Source organism: Pollachius pollachius (assembly GCF_949987615.1).
Source record: "Pollachius pollachius genome assembly, chromosome: 13".
In the NCBI taxonomy this organism is placed as follows: Eukaryota; Metazoa; Chordata; class Actinopteri; order Gadiformes; family Gadidae; genus Pollachius; species Pollachius pollachius.
The window spans coordinates 5,391,524-5,417,508 of NC_136946.1; the positions used below are offsets into that span (position 1 = coordinate 5,391,524).

A 25,985-nucleotide genomic window follows, 5' to 3' on the forward strand; every position below is an offset into this window, starting at 1 on the left:
AGCACGTCAGGCCCTTGCGTTGCGTGAACGTAGGACCATAATCACCCCTTTACGCTTAAGCGGAGAAGTTTTGCCACTGTACATGACTACAATACTATTAGCTGTGGCTTTCTGTATTAAAATATCTTGTCTGGGCGTTTTGACGGCCTGCCAAACGAGGTGTAGACTCGACTATTGAATGTCACGTTTCAAATAACATTACCATCTTGTCATGTCCATGAGTGACACGCACTATCAGAATGTTCGGTATTATTGGTGGGGCAACAGACGTGTCTATGTGTGGTCCATATTATTTAGATTCAATTCTGTAATCTCTGCAATGCTTAACTCAGAAGTAAAGTACAGATAGAACACATATCCACAAATATATCCCACATTACTGTTAAGTCTCACGGTTATTCTTTGTTCAATATTGTCTAACCATTTTTGAATGACACATTGATCCAGAATTGGGCATTTCACTGACCCTGATAGCCAGGAGCTGAAGCAGCACAAAGTTAACCACACACAGGGTTGTCCCAGTCTCCAAGGCTGATCAGTTGAAACATAGAAAACAAAGGCTGCTTTATTGACAAAGTACACAGAACATAAGAAGTGGTTCCGCTTATTCCAAAGGAAACAGAGGTTTTATGTGGTGGCGCACTTCAAATAAAGAAAAGTCCTGCAGGCAGTGGAGTGAGTTGGATATTGAAAAGAGGAATATGTCTGTGTTCACATTCAAAGACGATTGTTTGGCCAAAAATCGCCTTTGTTATGGCCAAAGATCTGGAGCTCAATGTGATCCAAAAAACATTCCAATAGCTGAGCATAGTGTTGACCTGTGTGTGATCAATTCTTAAAGATTGACATTATAGTACATTCCATATGAAGGCAGCTTTCTTTGTAAAATTCCTTTGGTGCATCACACAAAAAATAACTTTTAAAACATGTTGATCCATAACGTTTAAAAACCACCCAAACATCAAAAGTAAGAACAGGTGTAACAGTGTTTAGAGTCACGGAAAACACTCAATAAATATCTTACAATCAATGAGGCCCATAGCCAGGCACAGTGGAGGGATATTCGCTTTTTCGTCAGTGAAGAATTGACTCACGGTTGTAAACAATAGAAAAATATAGCTTCTCGACTCTGTGAACTTACGGAGTAAGCTGATTAAAGTACCACAGCAGGACACAGCATTTTTTTTTACATCCTTTTTAAACATGCATAAAGTCCTTATTTGACCATGGTGATAAAAAAAAAAGAGGCACCAGATGGCAGGGTTTCCCACAGCACTATACAGCCTAGGCAGCCGCCTAGGCAACACACGCCTAACGCCTTAACTATGTCGTCATAAAGAAAAAGTTTGGTTTTGAATATTTTAAAAGTTCAAGATGCACAAATTCTTTATCTGTTCTTGTTTCAGTTGTTATTTTCACTTTCTATTTTCTTTCAAGTTCAAATTGCACACATTCTTTGACCGTGACTTTGATCTTGACTCTGCCTTGTTTCAGGTCTTATTTTCACAATGTTGTTAGGACATTGTCCTAACAACATTGTGAAATGTCTTACGGCAAACCCCACCAGCTTAACCATCGAATTTTCTGCGGGGAACCCTGGATGGCATGTCGTTTCCCAGCATTCCACAGGGCAGCCACTTCCCCTCCAAACCTCCCCGCCGTTCATACGACCACCGCGGCGCGTGCCTCACGCCCTCCCCTCTCACTCATCCCTCCCTCTGCCGAGTAGAAATGTGCAGCGTGTCGGTACATCCTGGCGTTGAGCAACGGCGGCGAGACGCCTTCCTGGTCGGGGGCGAAGGTGCTGAAGCCCACGGCCCCACTGTCGGGCACCTCGAGGGCCAGCCCCGGGGGGGGCCTGCGGGGGCCCAGCTTGGGGTGGAAGCGGTAGTAGTAGAGGGCCTTGAGGGCCAGCCCCGTGAGGTAGGAGGCGGGCAGCGCGGCGGCCAGGGCGCGGTCGTACGGCCGCGTCAGCGTCGGGTCGCGGTACGCCCACCAGGTGGCCACTAGCACCAGGCCGTCGGTCGCCATGAAGCCGTGGTATATGAGGCTCCGCCCCCGCGTGCGGCCCTCGCTGACGTTGAACCAGCTGAAGTACCAGATGAGCCCAACCGTGGCGCGGTACAGCCACTCGCCGCCCGCGCTGTCCATGAAGTCCGTCCGCTGGAGCCGCGCCCACAGCGCCAGCGCCGGCCACAGCAGCAGGAAGTGTCCGCCCACGGCGCGGGGCAGGACGGAGGCGAAGAGCGCCACGGCCGCCACGCGCGGCGCGATCAGCAGCAGGTTCCACAGGAAGTAGACGGCCGCCGAGCCCCAGCCCTGGTTGGCCTTGTCGGGCAGGAAGGAGCGCAGGCAACGGTGGTAGTCCACCACCATCCACACGATGGAGGTGGTGGAGGCCGCCACACTCACACCTGAGAGGGGGGGAGGGGGGGGAGAAGGTGAGAGGGAGGGAGACAGGGAGGGAGGAGGGTGAGAGGGAGGGAGGGAGACAGGGAGGGATGGAGGGAGAAGGAGGGAGAGGGAGGTAGGGGGAGAGAGAGAGAGAGACAGAGAGAGAGGCAGAGAGACGGACGGACGGACGGACGGACGGACGGACGGACGGACGGACGGACGGACGGACGGACGGACGGACGGACGGACAGACAGACAGACAGACAGAGAGCGTGAACGATGGAGAGAGAGGAAAGAGGGAGAGGAACCCTCAAATTCTCTGAAGATGGAAACTTATTACTTACTAGGATCTGGGATCCAGCAGTACTACTGTGTTGTAACAGAATTTCTGAACCAGCAGTCCTACTGTGTAATAGCAGAACTTTGGGGCTTTTGGGGATTTTCCAGCCCAGGCTCTTTGCCATCTCCACTCAGAGAGTGGAGATGTGTTGTTTGTGGAGATGGCACAGAGCCTGGTGTGGAGAACCAAAATCTGAAAGACGGATTAACGCCTGGTTTCCTGTGTTTTTACAGAGAAATTCCCCAGAGAAGTGACTCATTTAGCAGATGCTTTTATGCAATAGGTTGATTGATTTCTTATCCCTGCTGGTATTTGGTCATTCAGGAGTAGGGTGAAGGGATAGGGGCATCTCCCTCCAGCGAGGCTACAGACCAACGATGGACCTCGGGATAGAACATCTCAGCTGGGAATCGAGATTCACTATCCCTTCATCATTTCACAGGCGCTTTCATCCAAAGCAATTTAGATTAAGTTTTTAAATACAGGTCAGTAAAGAGTAGGAGGGTGGAGGGGGTGAGGACTTCTTGCTCAAAGGACGGCAACAGATTCAGTGGAGATTGGGGATTGAACCCACACCCTTTCAAGTTAAGTCAAGTCAAGTGAACTTTATTATCAGACCGGCCGTGCAACAGGTTCCATAGAGGACCGAAATTGCGTTTCCCCATACTCCAAATGTGCTATTAATATATATACTACACAACATTTAACATGTAACCTAATAACATAGTAGCATAACAACATAATATAGCAACACAACAACAACATAATAGAGCAAAAAGACCACAACAAATAAACATGACATATACAGACAGACATTACGTAGATTATACTGAATAGAATATTCACAGTGTTTTGAGGTAGCACTGTGCCCTGGTACTCACACTGTACGGTTCTGGCCTGGTTGGTGTGTAGCATGATGTAGGTCATGAGGGTGAGTTGGGGCGCGCTCTCGCAGAAAGTCTCGATGAGTCGGAGCATGCTGAGGTCATGGGTCAGGTACACGGCGTACTCGGCGCCCTGCTCCTTGCGCCAGCACACTCGGAAGCCATGCCAGATGGCCGAGATGTGCCTACATTCACACACACACACACACACACACACACAGTATCAGAAACACGCAACCACGCCATCAGCACACACAAGATCAAGCGCAAATACGATCAATCATGCGGCACACAATCAGCAACACACACACTGTCATGCAAGCGCCTGCGTGCAAACACACATACACATGATCAAACTATGTGATTTTTAAAAGGAAGGTCGAGTGATACCCATTCCGTAACTTCCCCTTATTGTACACAAAGCAACAGGAACTATTCTCAGCCTTGCCCGGTATAGCCAGACATTGCATGTGAATACATCACGTTTTATTTTAGGTGACTCCCTAACTGAGACTTACGGATTATGAATTGTGCACTAGTGGGTCAATTAGGCGCATGCCAGGCATAAACAGACCGTTTAATACGCATACCTGCAGTCCAAGAATTGTACGCTATGGCGGTCATTAAAGCCTAATAACAAATGACAGTCGACTGCGGTCTCTCCCTAACCTGTTTTACTGTCGTCGTCTTTTAGAACATAAAACATTTGTAGGGAAAGATAGGACTAGGAGAAAACAACCATGTAAATAAAGTTCAATTTGCATTTTGCAAAACTAACACGCGCGCGCGCGCACGAACACACACACACACACACACACACACACACACACACACACACACACAAACCTGCAAAAGAAGCCGAGTTGGAGTACGTGAAGTAGACAAGAGATTTTAACGTGGTCGCCGAAGAGAACGTTTTTCGTGTCAGCGCAGGACCCGTCCGAGTCCCGGTCGTACTTAAACCAGAACCAGCTGAACATTTGGACCACGATAGAGGACAGGAGCATCCAGCCGACCAGCACACCGAACCAGAAGAAATCCCCGCGGGAATAAAACTCCGTTGCGACCCACACGTCGGACCCCCAGTCAAACAAGAAGGTGCACACCCCCACCACGGAGAACACAAAGTCAAACCAAGAGTACTTGGACAAAGTGAGCCACTCCATGGCTGACGACGAGTCACCCTAGTGTTGTGCTCAGTGTTGACGTTAGCAGGCGGAGGCTAGTCCGCCCGGTGTGGTACCGTTACGCCCTTCCTCGACTTCACCCCATTCAGGCTCTTGAAACTGGTCGCGATCTCTTCATGTCTGGCGACCAATAAGGACAGCGGATTAGTTTCCAAGTTCATCGCAGGTAGTAAAAGTCTACGTCACTTTGTCGTGAGTTCTGGGTGCATGCAAGCCTGGAGCTGTTGCAAGGCACAGGCATGTTGTTCATGCTTACCGAGGCCAGCAGCTCAGCTCATTAGTGAGCTGGCCCCTCCCAACAAAGCTGAAAAGCGCTGGTTCAAATCCTGCCCCTCTCTCTACAAACTTGATGGTGTGTCGTCGTCGTCGTCGTCCCCCCCCCCCCCCCCCCCCACACACACACACACACACAATGGGGCCCCCTGAGAAAACAGTCCTTGAAGTTTGGACATAACCTACTTTCAGAAAAGTTTGTGTAGTCATAGAGACTTAAATAGGGGTCAAAATTAGCCAAGACTAACACTAAACACTATTGAAACTGAAGTAAGTTATGTATCTGTAATGTAATTGTAATGTAACACACAAAGTGTGTGTAGCTTACTTGATATAACATATAATAGCTCGAATTCCCACACTTTTGGCCTAGGGCCAACTGTGACACACACAACACACGCCGATCAAATGAATGTCTCTTCCTCTAAATGTACTTCTTGACAAACGCACAACTCTCTCGTTAATGATTATAGATAACCAGTCGACAAAAAAAAAACAGGCAAACATTGCATCAGAAGTATTTGTTGCACTGAAGTTCACCAAACAAGCAGAGCGAGCGAGAGAGGAGACACTGGGACCGGATCCCGCGTCAGCGCGCGCGGCAATATCCAAGACCCTCCCACCAATGCGCAGGCGCGTATTTGTGGCGTGCCGCACGACATCGTGCAAGTGTGTTCGTCGTCTTCGCCGCACCGACACACTCTAAACATGTCTAGAGTTTACATCGGAAGACTGAGCTACCGGGCCAGGGAAAAGGATGTCGAGAAGTTCTTCAAGGGATACGGAAAGATACTCGAAGTGGACTTGAAAAACGGGTAATTAATCTTTTTTTGAATTGATTGTTCTTGTCGCTTAGCGCGACGCTGGTTTCGGGGCCTTCTCCACATTTAGGCCCAAAACACAGAACCAGCGAAAGCCGAATAATGTGTTCGTCTCTTCCGCGAACAGTGTGTGCAAATGCCTACTCGTCTTGCTATTAATGTTGAGCATGTACTGCACGTCGTATTAATCTGATTGCTTCGAGTAGAGAAGAGTTTTGGCTGGCTAACCTACATAATGAATGCTAATCTGCTAGCCCCGGTGCTAACACACAGGGCCGCCATGTTCCGACACGGTATGAATATCCGTGGCCATTTGTTAAGCATAGTTGTTATATAACAATGTAGGAAACGTGGTTGTGTGGCGTTCGGACGTTGTAGGTCGGATCTACTATAATGTAATAATATGAATGTACTGTCCATTATCCTAGCAAATTTCATCTTGGCTCCGCCTTTTTAATTGTAATCGGTGCGCTTTAAAGCGAGTTCACCTTGACCATGGAAGTGAATGAAGACCGTTATAAATATATTGGGAATTATGACTGACTCATTCTCAAATCATCATTCTCTCCCGTCTGTGTACAGTTATGGATTCGTTGAGTTTGACGACCCCCGCGATGCGGATGACGCGGTGTACGACCTGAACGGGAAGGACCTGTGTGGTGAGAGGGTTATTGTTGAGCACACCAAAGGACCTCGCCGGGATGGGAGCTATGGCGGCGGAAGAAGTGAGTATCAAGTGGAACATTGTTCTCTCAAATGTTAGGGGAAACGGTAGTCTGCGTGGCCGTCTGCTCCAGTTAATGGGAGTTTGGCGTCTATAGGCATGCTGTTATCTCGGTAGATTTACCAAGCGTGTCCTTGGTGGCTGATGTGCATCCAGTTTATTATTTTATAAATAAGTGGCCCGTTATACAGGTTGGTAATCGACGTCGGCTAAACTAAACAAAAATATATCTATACAAAATTTGATACCCTTAAGCAAAATCATCCCAGTTTTTTATTTTCTACTCGAATATAAAGTAATTTTAATCAAAATCTAGGAATTGTATTGACAAATTTCGGTTTTATGTTAGTCCTTCTCCTAGGTCTAGTCATGTTAATCTTGCAGATGATCACTCAGGGTCTATTGAATCAGTCATATGCAACAGAGCCACCAATGACTTAAAGACTTCTTGGGTTTCCGCATGTTTAGTAGGACTGGGGTAGTTTTTCCACAGGTTATGCAGCTACTGAGAAATATTACCAGATGGGCATTGTGTGTATGTACTTGCTTCTGGAACAAAAATAAATGCTGTAATATTTAGTATTTTATGATGTAAAGTATCCTGTAATACATTGCTAAAAAAAAAGCAGGATTTCTTTCTCATTTTAAATTGACTGTCGATTTGTAAAAGGTAAAAGATTTAACAAAGAACCTCAATGTTTTAATTGAAAGAGTCCTTTGCCGACTGCCCGCCCCTATTGCTGGCCATGGTGTCCCCCTTTCCAAGAGTGTGGTTTGACCATTCTGGGCCCCTGGGCAGTCCATAAAAGGGAGCCATTGAGAATGAAGACCGCTTTTCCCTTAAGCCCTGGCCGGGTGGTGAGGATACCATGGGGTTAGGAAAAGATGTGGGTTCAGCTCTTATAGGTGCCTGAAAAGAACATTTTGTTTTCATAACAGTGAAATGTTTTTTTTTTGCTAGTATGATAGTTTAGAAACTTTTCTTAGTATCCTCGTAAGTACATAGTTTTTTTTTAAATCAGATACTTTTATGTCTAGCATAGGCATATTCAATTTGACCTAATACAATTCAAATATATACATTTGTAGGGCTAGTGCTTAGACATCTTTTGTAGTCCTTTTTTAAAACATTTGTAATACATATGCCCCTTGCTTAATGTGTATTTGTTACCCTGTAGTTTTGTGGCTTTTGATTTGCCCCCATATGGTTTCGTTTTGTCCCAGACTTAAATGAGCAGTGTGTAGTGTGTTAGCCGTCAGGAGCTTTGAGGCCGTGTCTCAGCAACGCTCCCGCCCTCATTGGCCCTGCGTCTTCCCCTTGTCCAATTGCAAAGGTGGAGGCGGCGGTGGCGACCGAGGAGGTGGTGGTGACCGAGGGGGTGGTGGAGGCGGCGGTGGAGGAGGCTATGGCCGCGGTGGAAGAGACCGATATGGTCCACCGACCCGTACCGACTACCGCCTCATTGTGGAGAACCTCTCTAGCCGTTGCAGCTGGCAGGACCTCAAGGTACGGCGATCAATAATCCAAAAACGTTTGTTGTTGACATGAAGATATTACCATATGGTGGTAGCCTGTTGAAGAGTCCCCTTAATGTGGAAATATATGGCTTTGTAGAATGATCATAATATGCGCTGAGAAAGGAAAAATAGAGTTCAGCTTTTGGTTGACCTGAGTCGAGTGACCCTCGGTGTAATGCTACGTTAGTGTACCACATGCCGTCCGACGTTGGCGTCGTTGAAGGGTTGTGTCACTCACGCCCTCCTCTGTCTCGTACCGACCCCCTCAGGACTACATGAGGCAGGCCGGAGAGGTGACGTACGCCGACACCAACCGAGGCCGCAAGAACGAGGGCGTGATCGAGTTCCGCCTGTACGCCGACATGAAGAGGGCCCTGGAGAAGCTGGACGGCACCGAGGTCAACGGCCGCAAGATCAGGCTGATCGAAGACCGGCCCGGGGCCCGCCGCCGCCGCTCCTACTCCCGTAGCCGCTCCAGGTACTGACCGCACACACAGACGCTCCAGGTACTGACCACACACACAGACGCTCCAGGTACTGACCGCACACACAGACGCTCCAGGTACTGACCGCACACACAGACGCTCCAGGTACTGACCGCACACACAGACGCTCCAGGTACTGACCGCACACACAGACGCTCCAGGTACTGACCGCACACACAGACGCTCCAGGTACTGACCGCACACACAGACGCTCCAGGTACTGACCGCACACACAGACGCTCCAGGTACTGACCGCACACACAGACGCTCCAGGTACTGACCGCACACACAGACGCTCCAGGTACTGACCGCACACACAGAGAGACGCTCCAGGTACTGACCGCACACACAGAGAGACGCTCCAGGTACTGACCGCACACACAGAGAGACGCTCCAGGTACTGACCGCACACACAGAGAGACGCTCCAGGTACTGACCGCACACACAGAGAGACGCTCCAGGTACTGACCCTGGAGAAACGTAGAGAAACGCGCTCCTTCGGGAGCTGGGCTCATTCTGTCGGCCGTAGCCCTGCGTCCCCGTCAGGCTGGTGGATCAATTTACTGATCGTCAATCCGATAGCCAATTCTAAAGCGAGGCATGGCTCTGCTGGTGAACAGCATCTATTGAGCCGGTCGTCTCTCGTCGCCCTTCAAACTCCGGGCTATTGCACACTAATGTGGAGCTCGTCTTCCGACCACGTGTTGGCCAAGTGCCCCTTCACTGGCTCCTCCGTTGACGTCGTCGCCTGCAGAGTTTACTATGGCCCGACCCGCAGCGTGTGTGTGTCCAGCGTGTGTGTGTTCAGCGTGTGTGTGTCCAACCCGTCCCCCAGGTCCCGCTCCCGGAGCCGCCGGTCCCGTAAGAGCCGCAGCCGCAGCGACAGCAGCAGCCGCTCCCGCTCCCGCTCCAGGTGAGTCCTCAAAGCGTTCGAGCTACGGTGGTCTGTTTAGCCGTATGACCCCCCCTAAAGGGATACACGTCGTACCGTCGGGTGGGAGTGTGATTAGCCCTTACAAGCCGTTCTGGAAAAAAAAATCTGTCTTCTGACATCCCTAGTGGGCGTGTCCACCTAGATCTGTGCTGATAGATCAGCCTACCCAGTGGACTGCAGCAAACGTTGCTCGTCTATGCAGCACACTTGTAGCCGGACTCGCCCGCTAGTGATGTGAGAAGACGCAGATTTTGTAAAAGGCTTGTAACGGCTAGTCACACTCCCACCCGGTGGTAGAACATGTCCCCTTTTTAAATCACGGTTGAAGCACGGTGGAGCCGCCGCGTGCAACCCCTGAACGACCACCGACTCTGCACTGTCCCTCCCGCCCCCCTCCAGGGCCGCGTCCCACTCCCGAAGCCGCTCCCGCAGCAAGAAGAACAAGGACAAGAAGGAGGAGGAGCGCACCAACGGCTCGCACAAGAAGGAGGCGCGAAGCCGCAGCCGGAGCCGGAGCCCCAAGAACAAGGAGAGGAGCCGGAGCCGCAGCGCCAAGAACAAGGAGAGGAGCCGGAGCCGCAGCGCCAAGAAGGAGGCGCGAAGCCGCAGCCGGAGCCGCAGCCTGAAGAACAAGGAGGCGCGTAGCACCAGCCGGAGCCGGAGCCCCCGCAGCAAGAAGGCCAAGAAGGAGGTGAGGAAGGGCCGGAAGGACGAGTCCCGCTCCAGGTCCCGCTCTCGCTCCCGCTCCGACGTCAAGGACCGCAGCAGGAAGTCGGGCTCCAAGGGGCGCGAGGAGGAGGGGCCCGCCCCGCGCGGGGCCTCCCGTTCGCGCTCCCGGAGCCCCGCGGAGGCCAAGCAGAGGGCCCGCTCCAAGTCCAAGTCCAAGTCCCGCTCGCCCACTCCTGCTAAAGCCCGGTCCGCCTCGCGTTCCCTGTCCCCGTCCAAATCCCGCTCGCCGTCCCGCTCACGTTCCCGGTCCTAGTCCCGTCACGGTACTGTCTGCTGCGAGCCCCCTTACCTTTACCGAGGCGTTCCCCCCCCCCACCACCCCCCTTGTCTACCTTCCCCCGCCCCCCCCCCGTCTCTCTCCCGTTCGTTTTTTAATGACTAGCTGTAGAACCCTTGCCGCTCCGTCTCAACGTCACCTCTCTGGACATGCTTCATTTTTTTTATTTGACTTAATGTGGATATTTTTTCAGATAGTCTCTCAAGGGGGTGTTTGCAAAGTAATGGGGGTTGAAAGCCTAGTTTTATGTGTTTTTAAGTGGATAAAATGTGCGAGGGGGGTTTTATCACAGGTTTGCATTGTTCCATTAATGTGCTGGGTCAGGCGTTTTTTTTTTTTTTTTTTTCTTATGAATTCAAGCCGGTTAGAAAACCTTTTTTTGTTTCCTTTCAGAATAAAAAACTAAAACATCATTTTGTTGTCCTGCATGTCGTTTTTGTTATGTATTGTTTGGTTGCACTGTAAACATGCATGAGTGTGGATGCATAACCACTGAAAAAAGAAACTGGGCTGATTCATCCCAGTCTCGTCAGGAGCAGTTAGGATCCCAGCAACAAATAGTTTGTGTTCACGAAGTGACCAGAGTGTCGGCCTGCCACAGCCAATCGTATGGAACCATTAATCCAAAAAATTAGTAATTGTTTAATTCTGGGGAGGTTGACCTACACGGGGGTTCAATTTACAAAATCTTTCGATATTGTCCAATTCATATGATGCTGGGGTTAAACCACTCGTTAATTGAGGAAGCACCATGGGTAATGATATTAATATTTGCAGCATTAAATGTGTTAATGAATTTATAGAGCAACTTATAATGAAAAATAATGCTGCTGGAAGTTGGAAAGCTTTTTTTTTGCTCATCAAATTTGGGGTTTCTCTACCGATTAAAAACATTTTTGAACCGCCGGCAAATGCAACGGTACACATCAACACATAAACACATAAACACACATAAACTTATATACTACATCCTTTGACCCCAAGTCCATTTTTCCGTTGCGTTAATAACTTGGTGCTAAATATAGACTGGTAACTTAACTTTCTCAAAAATAAAACAAAAACTCGAGCTAGCCAGGAGTCGAACCTAGAATCTTCTGATCCGTAGTCAGACGCGTTATCCATTGCGCCACTAGCCCGTGTGTTTGTACATCGTAAAGAATGTAGAATTTGTACAACATATGACCAACAGTATTCCTTAGGACTTCCAAACGTTCGTTGTATGTTGTGAAATAATCCCAGGACAGTTCCAAGTTCATGGACTCGGATTCGAGTCTCGACCGACGCTATAAACACTTCGGTCTATCTACTTCGACACAAAACACAATTCTCTATCGACTTTTAACGAGCTTGGTTAACCACCCTGTTGTTAATCAATAATTAGCTGCTTTATGCAACGGAACTGTAGAAACCAAAACCACTTGCCATTATCCAGTTTAGAGATAGATAGACATAAAGTGTACTTTGATTTTGTTTCATGGTTTAGGAATACACTGCAGTTACAAACAAATACGTGCGACGAAAATGGAAACCTGACAATAAAAACACAGCGGGGATGCGAGGTTTCCGTTTTTCTAGTCGACTTAAAGGGTCTTTAGCTCGTTAGTCAAACTGAACTTCCTGGCGTGGACACATAATGTAAAATAAACATAATACAACTAACGTTACCTATTCAATAAAACGCATTACTGAACATCCAAATTACCTTATACGTCGAAATCATACACGTTACAATGACGAATGAAAACCTGTCATCGAAGCAGATTTGTGGAAGAAATTCGTGGAGTGCGAATTGACTAATTGGATGTTACGTATGACTACTAACCTTATTTTGTGACCGATAACCTATAACATGCAGGCGTTCATGCTGTTTGGCTGTGTTCTGGCGCCCTCAAGAGGCGGGTTTTGGTTATAGATCAGTGGTTTTCAAACGGTGAGGCGCGCCTCCCCTGGGGGGCGCTATAGTTCCTCAGGGGGGGCGCGACGTGAGAAAAAATAAACCAGAAAAAGTAACAGAAAAAAACGCGAAGACGCAGAGTCAAAAGCTGTGTTCGAAATCGTTCCCTATTCACTCACTCACTATTCCCTATATAGTGTTCATGATATAGTGCACTATATAGGGAACGAAAAACGAGAATTCGGACACTACGCTGAACATTTCTAAACGTCATTTGCGTCAGTAAATGCGCCGGGTATTTGTGTGACGCAGACAGATGCACCCACATCCTGTAAACAAACCGGGCACCCACGAGGGAAGCTGGAGGTTGAATTGATGTTGAGTGTTACATTTCCTTGATCAAGTTTTTTTTTAAATTAATTTTGAATGTAACATTTTCTATGTTAAATCGCAAATAAATTGTTGACATTTCTAAACGAAAGCCGGAGACTCCATCATTAAATGGAGTCTCCGGCTTTCTTTTTTGCGGTTATTCAGCTTCTTCTTCTCCTCCGGAAAAACACGACCGCATTGCATTGTGGTATACGGGAGTAACATGTAGGCAACATCGTATGTTCACTCAAATTTTGGGTATTTTAAGTCCACTATATAGTGAATGAAATTTACCACTGAGAATTGCTCACCACTACAAAATGGCGAGCACGCTATATAGTGCGCTATATCCGTGATAGGGAACGATTTCGAACACAGCTAAAGACGCAAACTCATTGCTACCACTAAAGTAGAGGTGAGCTAAAAAGGATGCTAAACTGGCAGTTTACAGATTAAGCTGTTCAAATGTATTTAAAAAAAGTTAAGCAAATACATGCTTAAAGATGTTAAAATGTGTTAAGAAATGTGTTTAAAAACGCACAAAGATCATTAGAACGATTCAAAAATGTTTCAAAGATATCTTTAAAATGTTTCAAAAATATGATCAGAGACATTTAAAATGTGTAAAATATGATCAGAAATGTTTAAGATATGATCAGAGATATTTAAAATGTGTAAAATATTAAAAGATCTTTCAAAACACAGGGATTTATTACATGTTTTTGGGGGGGGGACTCAGCTGAAATTTGTTCTCTGAGGGGGGGCTCACTCTCTCATACTTTGAAAACCCCTGTTATAGATAGATGGATATTTAGACATTCACTAAATAAGAATATTGACAACAGGAACAACGGGGTAACCGGTAGTATAAAACACATTTAATTAGTCAGTAACAACCATTCATTCTTCATCCTTATGTGCGATCAATCCCTCTTATTTACTACTTTACTTTACCATGAACTCGAAATCCTTCTATACTACCTAGATGTGGTTAATGTTGTTCTTTTTACAAGGAAAGCGCCAACTTTTATGCATTGTTCCTATATTCTTTTCCTATAAGTCTTCTTTTGCGCCTGATACTCTTCTGTTGACTCACAGCCATTAGGAGGCGGCATGCAACAGCAAAACAGTTAAGTGCTGATGACCATTCAACTTATGATGACATCATCGTCATCATAATCATCGTCCTCCACTGTGTGACCTCATCGTCCCCCGTATGACGACGTCATCGTCCACGTTATGACGTCATCGTCCACGTTCTGACGACGTCGTCAATCGCGCTACAACGACGTCCTCCCGATGACGATGACGACCTCATGACCACCGTGATGACCTCATCATTCTGTTGCCGTAGAGCCCGTCGTCAGGGTCCCTCGCGTGGTTGCCGAGCGGCTGTCGTCAGTCGTCGCTGTCGTCGTCGTCGCTGTCCTCGGAGGAGAAGTGGGCGGCGCCCCGGTTGTCGTCGCGGTAACAGCGGGACAGCAGGCGCAGCTGCTCCAGGGCCTCCTGGTATTCGGACAGCTCGGGCCCCTGGGAGAGGAAGCTGGGGGCCAGGCGGCGGATGTTGAGGGCCCCCACGGCGCGGTGGAGCTCGGCCAGCCAGGGGCCCAGGGCCGGGCCGGACTGGAGGCAGGAGAGGACGGGAACAGAGGAGACGGTGGGGGTCACGTCTGTAGATACACAGAGAGAGAGAGAGAGAGAGAGAGAGAGAGAGAGAGAGAGAGAGAGAGAGAGAGAGAGAGAGAGAGAGAGAGAGAGAGAGAGAGAGAGAGAGAGAGAGAGAGAGAGAGAGAGAGAGAGAGAGAGAGAGAGAGAGAGAGAGAGAGATCAGAAGGGAGCTCTGTGAGAGTCTACAGCAGAGACTGGGTGTTCCACTAGTACCGTGTGAAGATACCAGTTCAAACTTCAAACCCCAGAGTCCGCGGTCTACCTGTAGACAGCCCCACCCTAGACGCCCCTACCTGCTCATTAAGGACATGCCTCTAAAACAATCACTAAGAAGCTTTGTCAGTCTTTGACCCATGTGTGTTACTACAGACTTCTTCAAACTGACAAGTAGAGCCCTAAACATGAAAATCGAGTTCATGGTCGGCCCACCGCCAGCTGACGCGTAACCTCAGAGCGTCCATGATGTTGCCATGATTCAACTGGCACGAGGCAGGGAGAGCGGACGGGAGGGGAGTGGGTCGGTACTCACCGCCAGGGGCCAGGTGGCGGCTCTGCAGCCAGCCCTGCTCCCCCAGGTCTGGGCTGAAGACCTGGGGGAAGGGCGGGGTCAACAGGCTGGGGCTGGAGACCAGGTGCATGGCCCTGTGTGGGGGCAAGAGGAAGAGGATTCGATAGGAAACATTGTTCATTCCAAAGTGCAAAAAATGGTTTATTCCAACATGCATGGTAGTTTTTTTTGTTTTTTTTCTTTAACCACGTTTCGCGTGCGTGCGTGCGTGCGTGCGTGCGTGAGTGTGTGCGTGCGTGTGCGTTGGACACCTACAGATCACCAGTAGGGTAGAAGGAGGCCATGTAGGAGGCCAGTACGTCCTCCCCACTCTTCAGCCCGTGTAGAGCGTTGGGGGCTTGTGGCCCAGGGAGCGCACGGCTGAAATCAGAATAAAATAATATGAACGTCGACAGTAATAAAATAGCAACAGTAATATCATTATAAACAGTAAAGCCATTACAACAATAAAGCCATGGCAACAATAAAGCCATAGCAGTGGTAAAACCAATACCATAGAAACAGCATAACCTACCAGTAATACCACAACAACATCATAGCAACAGTATCATAGCAACAGGTAAACCATAGCTATAGTAACATAGCAAGCACAGCAACAGTAAAACCATGGCAACAGTCACACCACAGCAACAGTCAGACCACAGCAACAGTAAAAACCACAGCAGTCAACAGTCAGACCAGGTCCCTACCTGACCAGGCGGTGTTCATCCAGGCCCCTCAGCGTCAGCAGCTGAGCAAAACACCGACCGCCACTGCCGTCCGGGCACGACGATAAGGGTCTCCACGGCAACGCATTGGCGCAGCTACTCAGGGCGTCGGGCAGCGTGGCGCCTTGCATCATGGGTAAGGGAACAGCGCCGTATGCAGCCACCACCTGCAAGACGGAACGAGGAGCATGAGAGGATGAGGCTCCATCAAGGCTATCCTGGGGGAGCCAGGGTGGGCCTGGGGGGGCCAGGCTACCTCCCTCCAACCAGGAGGAGGGACGCTGGAAGACTGGGTCCCTCCTACTTGGGGAGGGACGCTGGAAGACGGGGTTCAGACGACTAAAGCAACAGAGATGGATACGAAGTCGCTAATAGCTCAATCCAACAGAGTTAACTCTTTTCCATGGTCAAGTCCCGGAGAAGAGAATTTGGAGCTCAATGGCGTGATAGAGAAAACCTAAAAACACAGTTGGTCGTCATCATCCAATCCACTGCGCCAGGAGGCGGGGTCTACCAGGTCTGCTTAACCAATCGCATGGCTGCCTGGAGATCCATCAGGTATTGCCTACCCTAAATGTTTCCCCAGAACCGAACCATAACCAGCTAGACGGAAGAAGAACGTAGCTCCACCCCGACCCCTAGCCTTGCCTAGTGGGACACTTGGAGTTCAGCGACTAGCACACCTGCAACCAGACTAGGAGGAGCTAATCCCTGGAAGCAATCATCATCATCATCAGTAGTAGCACAGTAGTCCTATATTCATATCCTTTTTTATTCATGCATACCTCAATAATGTTTTTGCACTGAACAAGGACTGCACCTAATTTCGTTGCATCTGTTACAATGACAAATGAATACATTCTATTCTATCACCACATGACGTTGGTGGTTCACCTTTCTCCCAGAGCCGGTCAGCAGGTCCGCCATCTGGCCCACCGGGACGCCGTTCTGTCGGAGGCGGCAGGGCGCGGTCAGGGCGTCCAGGGCCAGCGCCAGGACCGAGCTGGAGTGGTACCACAGAGAGGGCTGTGCCAGGGAGGTTCCAAAGGGAGTACAGAACGGTGGTTCAAATGAGAGTTCGGAGACGTTGAGGCCTTTTGTTTCACCGTCAGGTGTCAATTACAATTACAATTAGGGCATTTAGCAGACGCTTTTATCCAAAGCCAACCATGCAAGGCGACATCCAGCTCGTCAGGAGCAGTTAGGGTTAAGTGTCTTGCTCAGGGACACGTCAACACTCAGCTAGGAGGGATTGAACTAGCAACCTTTCGGTTACAAGAAAACTGCTCTACCTCCTGAGCTAAGCCGACCCATCTGTCCAGCCAGTTCAATTGTCTTACGATGCAGTGTAATTGTGATGTCGAGGTAACGACGTGACTAAGTCTGAGCATGCCCACTGTATATGAATGGTTAGACATGAAAAATCGATCCACTTGGGACATCACAGAGTGGGACGCCACCCTGAATTACGATGGATCGACCCGACTCCAGCCCTTCCCCTGACGGCACAGTCCACCGAGGATGTTGATCCACCAATCATACACCAGGGCGGAGCCTCCCCCTTGTTTCGACGTGGATCAGAGCCACTCACGTCGTAGGTGAGGTGGGGGAAGGCCACGGGGGGGCCCGGGCGCCTGCCAAGCCCCCCCCTCAGGGTCAGGGGGCAGAAGAAGGAGCTGTTGTTGGCCATGTGCACCATGCCCAGCGCCGTGTTGATCACGTGGTAGGTGTCCTTCATCGGGGTCTGAGGGAAGGGAGAGCGACGGCGTTACGACTCGAGACAACGACGAGGAGCCACCAGTGGTGGGGAACGGGGGTGGTGTCGTGGTGGTCGACCGGTGGTTGGTTCAAATGGAATTAATTTGTATTTCATTGGTGTGTTTGAGGACTGGCAATGGGAATACTGAATTAATGAACACAGAGAATTATTAATTGTTATCGAGAATGTATTGATAATTTGACTGCACTACACAAGGGCGTAGGAACCGGGGGGGACGGAGGGGACGTGTCCCCTCCGATATTGGAGACAGGTGCATCTGTCCCAACTAAATATTATACCGGGGGAGAAAAATATTTTATTTTATTTTAAAAGCGCAACACAGCGTCTTGTCACCGCTTCTTATTCTAAAAAACTGGATGATTGAGCAATTAAAGAATTGATTTGATATTTATCAGTTCATTACTGCCATTCAAAATGTGTTTTCCTTTATATTTACAAATGTATCTTTTTAGTAGAATAAAATATATTTGTGAATTTTTTCAGTGTAGTTAATTGATGACACATTTCTGTTCAAACCATTAACGGATCTGTCAGGTTTCCGATATGTGTCCCCCCCAATGTTAAACTCATTCCTACGCCCCTGGCACTACATCTCTGGTGGCTCTTCTGCCAAAAGTGGACTCTTTCCTCTTGGGAAGCTGTAAGCCAATCCGCTCACCGAGTCAGGATGAGTGACGGGGACCACCCCCCAGGTGAGGATGCCCTTTCCTCCGTACGAGTCCTGGAGCAGCTCCGTGACCTTTGACCCCAGGCCGGAGAAGCCGTTGGTCAGGTCGCAGAGCACCTGGAAGCCCTGGGGTGGGACCAACGAGAGCACAGGGGAACACCGAGGGAAGGGTTAGTGGAGGCTCGTTACTATTTCCTCCGCGGAATGGATTGCACTCAACTGGTTTCGATACGAACGTACAAATGCACTTTTGAGCAACCGAAAATACAACAGAAGGCTAATTGATAAATAAATAAGGGGAACATAATCATTTCGAAAGTGCAATCAAGAAGAAACAGTCAGACGAATAAAATCTTGTGATAAAAACGAACCTAAAACATCTAAAATACAGCTCAAGACGCACAAGCTCATAACATCGATCAAACGAGAAAACCCAACGAAGAACGAGGCGCGGCTGGATGCAGGAGTGTGTTGACACGGTGTGCGGCTGTGTACCTGCAGGTTGTCACACTCCTCTATGAAGAAGTGCAGCCGGTCCTCCAAGTCCTCGAGCAGGGGACCCTTCAGCATGGGCTCCCCCTGGCCGAAGGCCTCCAGGCGGTGGGTCTCCCTGCCCCCCCCCATACACACACACACACACACACACACACACAGTTAGTTGAATCCGACTTGAATTGAATTAAACTGGACTACAAACTGAAAGGTGTATTTAAAAAAAGAACTACAAATCCCATGAAGAAATTCCTTAAAATACAGCACTTTCAGATCTTCACACACATACACACACACACAGTTAGTTGAATCCGACTTGAATTGAATTAAACTGGACTACAAACTGAAAGGTGTATTTAAAAAAAGAACTACAAATCCCATGAAGAAATTCCTTAAAATACAGCACTTTCAGATCTTCACACACATACACACACACACAGTTAGTTGAATCCGACTGAATTTAATTAAACTGGACTACAAACTGAAAGGTGTATTTAAAAAAAGGGTTAGGGAACTACAGATCCCATAAAGAAATTCCTTAAAATACCGCACTTTCAGATCTTCTCTCAAACACACACACACACACAGCATCCCAAACAGTGAATTAATAAATTCGCTTAGGTTAGTGAAGCAGTTCAGGTTGCTCCTTACCCGCCGTGGTTGTACTGGTGGATGACGGAGACAGTGCGAGGATGGAGGTGTATCCGCAGGAAGTCTGACCACACCCGGACACTGCCCTCCAGCGCGTAGCTCTTAGCCATGCGCTCCAGCTGCCGGTTCACGCTACCCGCGCCAAAAGCTCCTGTTAAACAAGACAGCATGTCCCTTCGGAAGCTACGACTCAGCACTGACAATGAGGAAGAAATGGCTAAAAGAAATGGTTTAAAGCTTGGGTAGGCAATCTGCAGAAACCGGCCGGTCAGCTCGATTTGTAGAGTAACTGGCCGAAAAACTTCGATTTTTTTATTGCTGTCAGACTGTGATGAGAATATCGACAAAATATTTCAAAGAAAAGCTTCTTAAATAAATTACATACCGTAGCTTTAATGGTGTTGATATATGTTTAACGATTGGAAGTGTACATTGTTTTTTGCTATTACGACAAAGAAATGTTCTGCTTATAAAATATTTTTTGTACCTGAGGAATTGGCCTGGTCACTGGAGTCAACCTGGGCCAAGAGCACCCCAGTCTGGCAGGGAACAGAAAACTCATTAAATGAGCAAGCATCACATTATTTTCAGTTAAATATACAGGAAGCAGATCATCACATTACACTTAGCATATTAAACTAAACACTACATGAGGAGGGGATGGCTCTACATATTGGAAGACCACAGAGTTACAGATCCCAGGAAGGCCTGCAACAGAACTGGATCCATCCCACAATAATCACCTCCAGCTTGTCGAGGTCCAGGAGGAAGGGGTTCTTTGAGACTGGGCTCTCCTGGTGCATGGTGACAGCCCCCTCCCTGCACAGCAAAACAAACGCACCCACAGTTCACACACCACCACCACAACAACAACAACAACAACAACACACAAAAACACACAAAAACGCTGAAGCACGTTTACCAGGAAATGGGGGAGCTTTCTTTGTTTGTGCTGTACAGACACCCCTCTTGTCGCAGAGTCTGAAGACTTCCTGTGGTAGAGAAGAAGTGTTAAAAATACAGTCTGTGGTGCATTAGAGTCTGTCTGTATGCTCGCAAACAGTGAACATCAGATGCGTTCATATCACCAAGATACCAACGGGACTGACGACTCATTGTAAACAAACCACGTCGATGATACAAACAGTCTAAGAGTACAGGTATATTGTTTAATAGGTAATTATGAAAGCTGTAGGCATGCAAATGACAGGTTACCTTTGAGGTCCATGGCAATGAGCCTGGGTGTGTAGGTGACCTGCCCATCAATCGTCCGGCCCTCACGGAACGCGACATCGCTGTTGATCTCGCCCAGCTCCTCAGACAGGGAGGCATCCTAAAGGTGGAAACACACACACACACACACACACACACACACACACACACACACACACACACACACACACACACACACACACACACACACACACACACACACACATTATACACACACGGGAGAACATGGTCCAAATAATGTTAGTAATAATCCCACACAGCCTTTACAATCCAGGTCTACTGATACAACAAAATCACTCCAATGTTCCCTACGTTATGATTATGAGCCGTTGTTTCGGCTGTGAATACCCCATCCACAGCTAATAATGGCCATATCTGGACGATTTTGGTATGCATGTGGATGCTGTCCAACACATGTTTAAGTTGGACACTACGCACTAACGTTGGCCAAAACCATCCTCACCTGCAGATTCCACCAATGTGTGCCTACAAAGTTGGAATAGTGTCCCAACTGGAGCGTCACGAGTTCTTTACAAAGGCTACTCATCGCGGAGGTGTTAGCATTTCAGATTAAAAACATATCTGAGATTATTAAACATCGTGACTATCTATTTACGGCGTAAAACGTTTGTTGCTGGATCTACCGAACGTGAGCCAAATGCGGATGTAAACCACGAACGGTCTGTCACGCTATTGGTCGGGGTGGGCGGGACAGCGGGATGTCATTGGCTGTCCGGCGGTCATAGTTTGGTTTCATTGTGCCATGGCTTCACGTGTCGGACGATCTGAGAGGTAAGACGAGTTGGGGGGACTGTGAAAACGGTCTGCATTTTATTTCAATAGTCAAATTAAACATATGTATGAACATTATTTTGAAATTGTATATATTTTGTATGCAAAGAAATAGTACACAGAGTGTACAACTGTATTATTTATTTATTGTTCTACTGTGACTACTGTAAGGTGGCGTTTGCAATAGCGCCATCTGCTGCTTGCAACCGACAGTATCCATCATAGACAGTTCTTCATCACCAGTCAGCTGAAAGAAAAGTTGAACTTGAATGCTGAAACTTAGTTCAAACTATGCTTCGGATTCTCAAAGTGGGTTTACAAGAATAAAGTGTAAGATGCATAGCCAATGAAAATGACGCATGAACTGAGATGATTTTTATTGCATAACCGCACAGATGTTTCAATGAGAAAGATGAATGCAGTGATTTCAGATATTTTAAATGTTCGTGGATGGTGCCAACGACACATTGATCATGATGATGCAATGGAATGAAACACTTCCTTCAAACCTCAAGATATTGATAGATCATGTTAAACAGATGAAGCGGACGCAGAAGTATTTTGGCTGCGTGAGGCGTCTTTGGTCATCGGGTCTTGCGTCTATGCGAATGCGCCTGACCATTCCCTGAGCTCCTCCACCTTGTCCTCCAGGACGGAGCGCAGTTTCTCTGCGGTCTTATCGAACTGTTGGCGGATCTCCTGGAACTTCTCGGCCACGTCTTCGGTTACGGGCTTCAGCAGGCGGTCGATCGTGCTGAGTTTGTCCGCGGCGTTGTCGCGCACCTCGGCCAAGAAGGGCTCAATCTTGGTCTGGATGTTCTGCGCGTTATCCGAGGCGCGCCACTGGAGCTCCTCGACGTAGGCGGCGACGTTCCTGGTGGAATAGTGACGAGCAAAAGAGGCTTTGAGAATGGTTTGTCGATATTTATGGCCTATGTAAAGCAGTGGGGTCTAAAGCCTTCCTGCTCATTTATGGCCTGGATCTGAATCCATTTTAAAACGATTTAAGATTAAAGAATCTGGCAATCTGCCATATCACCAAATAGTGAGAGGCCTAGCCTATACACCTGCTGCCTCATTCATCGGAATTCACTCTAAAAGGCTTTAGATACAATTTTCTGCCATATCACCAAATAGAGACCTAACCCATGCGCCCGCTCCTTCATCTATCTTAACTCACTGTCAGATGCTTTGGATAAAAATGTGCGCTGAACAATGAAAAAAAAATGAAATGAAATGAAAAAACCTCTCCATCTCTCCGACCCTCCCCTATCCCCTAAGTCGGTCTGGGGGGGTCCAACCCTAACGCCCCAGCCCTTCACTGGGCCTGCCGCCACTCACTTGTTGAGCTGCTCGGCGTCCTTGTGCGCCCTCTTGCGGATCTTGCGGGCGTAGGTGCTGAAGGTGGAGCTGATTTCGCTGGCGGTCTGCTCCATCACGCTCCTCAGCTCCTGGCTGTACTCGGCCGCGCGCACGCCGCCGTCCGCCATGTTGGTGCGCAGCTTCTGGCCCAGCGCCTGCAGGTCACTGGCCAGCTGCTCTGCCCGCTCCTGGGTGTAGGGGCCCGCATCGCTGGCCAGCTTCTCCCGGTAGAGGGCCAGCTCGGACAGGCTGTCCTGGGTCATGAGGCTGGAAGGGGTGGGGGTGGGCGGGAGACAGGGGGTTAGGGTTCAAGGGCGGGGCCGGATGGTCTGGGGGGGTTTATGGGGCTTAAAGGCTCAGTTATGGGTGGACGCAAGGACGTGATCTGGGGTCTGTAAACCCCCTTGCGATGCGCCGACGTGGAACCATAACTAAGCCTTTAGGGTTATATGCTGCTGAGTCTTTCTGCGGTAACATTTTGAACCCAGTTGGGGTCTGGTTGTTGGCCTGTGATCGGTTGGCGCTATAACCGAAGGATAGTGAAGTGGTCAGGGGGGTTTTGACAAAAAACACACTACAGCTTCTGGGTTCGATCCTCAATGTCACAGACTACCGGCAGGCGATCCCTGCACTAGATGCCCCAGCCCTGCCGTCTGTTTCATGACTGAGTAGTAAACAGTAATGTTAGGGTAAAGCAACCCCATAAGTTACCCATAAACAAAGTGAGTATGATTGCCACGTATTTGTTGTTCCCCTACTTGAATCCCTCTTTAGCCTCTAAACCGAAGAACTGAAAGCTGAACTCACTCTATCTCCTGGAACACCTCGGTCTTCTGGAATTCCTCGACCTGGTCTGTGACATACTGCCTTATACGGTCCACTGCCTTCTCCCAAGAGCTCCAGGCCTCGTCCTGGGGCAGCATGCGTCCATGGCAACCTGGTTGGGTCCACCATTTTACATTTAGTCAGTTAGCAAACGAACGCTTCTCCTGAACACGACTTGAAAGTGAGTCAAGGGATTAAACCACACGATCAACATTGGACATTTTAGTTGATGATGAATTGGAAATCCAATATGTGTTACCTGAGAAGGCTACCAGGGCGAGAACCACAGCCAAGAACTTCATGATGAATCCTTAAAGACACCTGGAATTAAATGATTCATTAGTTATGTATCAAGGCCAAATTCAAACAATAATAATCAGATAATAATTACACTCATGATCAGATACATGTAATTCTTTTTGTTAATTGCCTTGATTCCAATTATTTCACTATTAGTAGTCTTTTTAATCATTTACAGTTAACAAAGACCTGGCAAAATAAAACTAACCTCATTTAACCCTCATCTAACCTAACCCTATGTACAACCTCACATAAATGTAAGGTTATACAAGCATAATTGTAATGAGTATTTGTCCATTCCCATGTCTAGGTTAAACTCACCTGAGGGATATCCCGTGTGTGGACAGAGACGGACCAGGCTTGTATTTAAGCTGCTGGCCGATAGTGTTATCCGATAAATGTCAGCGACAAACCTCTGTCCGAAGTTCTCTGCATGGACTGTGGCGTGTCACCTTTTATTGGCATGTTTTTATTAATTGTGCTCCATGTTTCACAACCATATAAATTGCATGGACACGTTGATGATTGACAGGTTTTATCAAATACATTCCTGAATGATTGGTATTTATTATTTTTCTAAGGAACCTTTACTCATGCAGCACTTTTCATACACAAGGCAGACTCAAAGTGCTTCACAAACAATAAAATGAAAATAATAAAATAAAATAGCAAAGTTAAGAAATGCATTGTAGAAAGTGCAATGTATTTAAGATTTAGTAGAAAGCTAAAGCAAACGTCTTCAGTCTTGTTTTAAGAGTGGTCACAGTTGGGGCAAGTCTTAAATCCTCGGGGAGTTTCTTCCAGCTATTGGTTGTAGAGTAACTAAATCCTGCTTTCCCATGTTTCGTGTTTACTCTGGGGATAATTAACAGTTGGTCTCAGATGATCTTAGTGGTCTAGCAGGCTTATGCCTTGGAAGAATATCAGTTATATACATTGGCCGTAAACCATGAGCAGCATGATTTTAAAATAAATTAATTTAAATACAGGGAGTCAATGTAACGATTTAGGAATTGGTGTAATGTGTGTAATTTTTTGCCTTTGTTAGAACTCCAGCAGCAGCATTCTGAACAAGCTGTAGTCAGTGTTGGGAAAGTTCACTTTCTACGTGAACTAGTTCAAAGTTCAGTTCACAAATTTTAAAATGAACTAGTTCAGTTAAACGTTTATAATTCAAAATTTTGAACTAAGTTCACAGTTCCAAAAAATGAACTAGTTCATAGTTCTTTTTTTCAATATGTTGCTGTGAGCTATTCGTTTTTTCTGGTATTTTGAACATTGAGCCCCGTTTGTGGTTTGTCTAGGATGAAATAGAGTGGTTGAATCAAGTATCGTTGCGAAATACAGTTTCTATCGTGTTTTATTGCACATTTAGCGCATTTTGTAAATCCCATTGATTTCTGTTGGAAGTCTCATTGCTCGTTGGCCGGAAACGGAAAGGGTTGTAAATTCACGTTTGGTTGTAGTCTTTTCGCTCGGTTCTAGCCCTACTGATGAGACGGAGAACTGAGTTCTCCGTTATCAAGCTTACTAGTGATAAAGGCATGTATTCGTTTTTGTAAGTCTTAGGGTGACATCAGCCATCTTAGTCTTGCTAAGTTTTTAAGGGGATGATAGGACGATTTTGTAACTGATTTGATGTGACTGTCAAAATGTCAATCTGAATTCTTGATAGCTCCTCGATTTCTGGCTTTGATTGAGGTTTTCAGGGACAGAGAGTTGGGTTACTTTAAGTAAGTAGCCCTGAAAAAAGGTTTGCTGATTGGAGGAATTCTGTGTGTACGCCTGATTCTATCTTCATTGTTGATACACTTATTGTATGTTGCTATGGACAAAAGTGTCAGCTAAATAATTGTAATGTGTTTAATCCATACTAGGTCTTTAACCAATAAATTGTATGTTTTGAACATCATATATCGGAACCAACCAATCTGTATGAATCAGGGTTTTCATTCTAATTGGGTTTTGTTGAGGTCACAACATCACAACTGAAACAAAGGCAAACACCAGATTCTAACAAACAAGCAAACCTCATTAACAACCAGAATATTTAATACCAACTTTGTGTGTCACACACATAGCGAATTGTTTGGGTTTGGGTTCCATCA

At 47.5% G+C, this 25,985-nt stretch overlaps 4 protein-coding genes across 4 annotated transcripts; 1 reads left to right on the forward strand and 3 right to left on the reverse strand.

Annotated features, from left to right (window-relative positions):
- Window positions 1-566: 566 nt before the first annotated feature.
- Window positions 567-5,044, reverse strand: xkr8.3 (XK related 8, tandem duplicate 3). Its single transcript, XM_079749288.1, has 3 exons — window positions 4,465-5,044; window positions 3,616-3,803; window positions 567-2,414 (listed from the first exon to the last, which is right to left on the reverse strand). The coding sequence occupies exons 1-3, from the start codon at window positions 4,782-4,784 to the stop codon at window positions 1,663-1,665; spliced, it is 1,260 nt and encodes a 419-aa protein (XP_079605414.1). The 5' UTR covers window positions 4,785-5,044; the 3' UTR covers window positions 567-1,662.
- A 672-nt stretch (window positions 5,045-5,716) lies between these two features.
- srsf4 (serine and arginine rich splicing factor 4) lies at window positions 5,717-10,979 on the forward strand. The gene is made up of 6 exons (XM_079749279.1): window positions 5,717-5,893; window positions 6,482-6,624; window positions 7,958-8,130; window positions 8,411-8,619; window positions 9,462-9,539; window positions 9,960-10,979. Exons 1-6 carry the CDS (start codon window positions 5,787-5,789, stop codon window positions 10,540-10,542), a joined length of 1,293 nt encoding a protein of 430 aa, XP_079605405.1. The 5' UTR covers window positions 5,717-5,786; the 3' UTR covers window positions 10,543-10,979.
- A 2,732-nt stretch (window positions 10,980-13,711) lies between these two features.
- On the reverse strand, window positions 13,712-21,241 carry msto1 (misato mitochondrial distribution and morphology regulator 1). The gene is made up of 14 exons (XM_079748984.1): window positions 21,062-21,241; window positions 20,581-20,698; window positions 20,288-20,357; window positions 20,109-20,184; window positions 19,853-19,904; window positions 19,366-19,516; window positions 18,718-18,832; window positions 18,214-18,348; window positions 17,367-17,519; window positions 16,670-16,801; window positions 15,758-15,942; window positions 15,324-15,428; window positions 15,030-15,142; window positions 13,712-14,502 (listed from the first exon to the last, which is right to left on the reverse strand). The coding sequence occupies exons 1-14, from the start codon at window positions 21,143-21,145 to the stop codon at window positions 14,231-14,233; spliced, it is 1,761 nt and encodes a 586-aa protein (XP_079605110.1). The 5' UTR covers window positions 21,146-21,241; the 3' UTR covers window positions 13,712-14,230.
- A 749-nt stretch (window positions 21,242-21,990) lies between these two features.
- Window positions 21,991-23,879, reverse strand: apoea (apolipoprotein Ea; the record flags this gene model as incomplete). Its single annotated transcript, XM_079749024.1, has 4 exons — window positions 21,991-22,264; window positions 22,732-23,019; window positions 23,560-23,689; window positions 23,837-23,879. 4 exons carry the CDS (start codon window positions 23,877-23,879, stop codon window positions 21,991-21,993), a joined length of 735 nt encoding a protein of 244 aa, XP_079605150.1.
- Window positions 23,880-25,985: the final 2,106 nt, after the last annotated feature.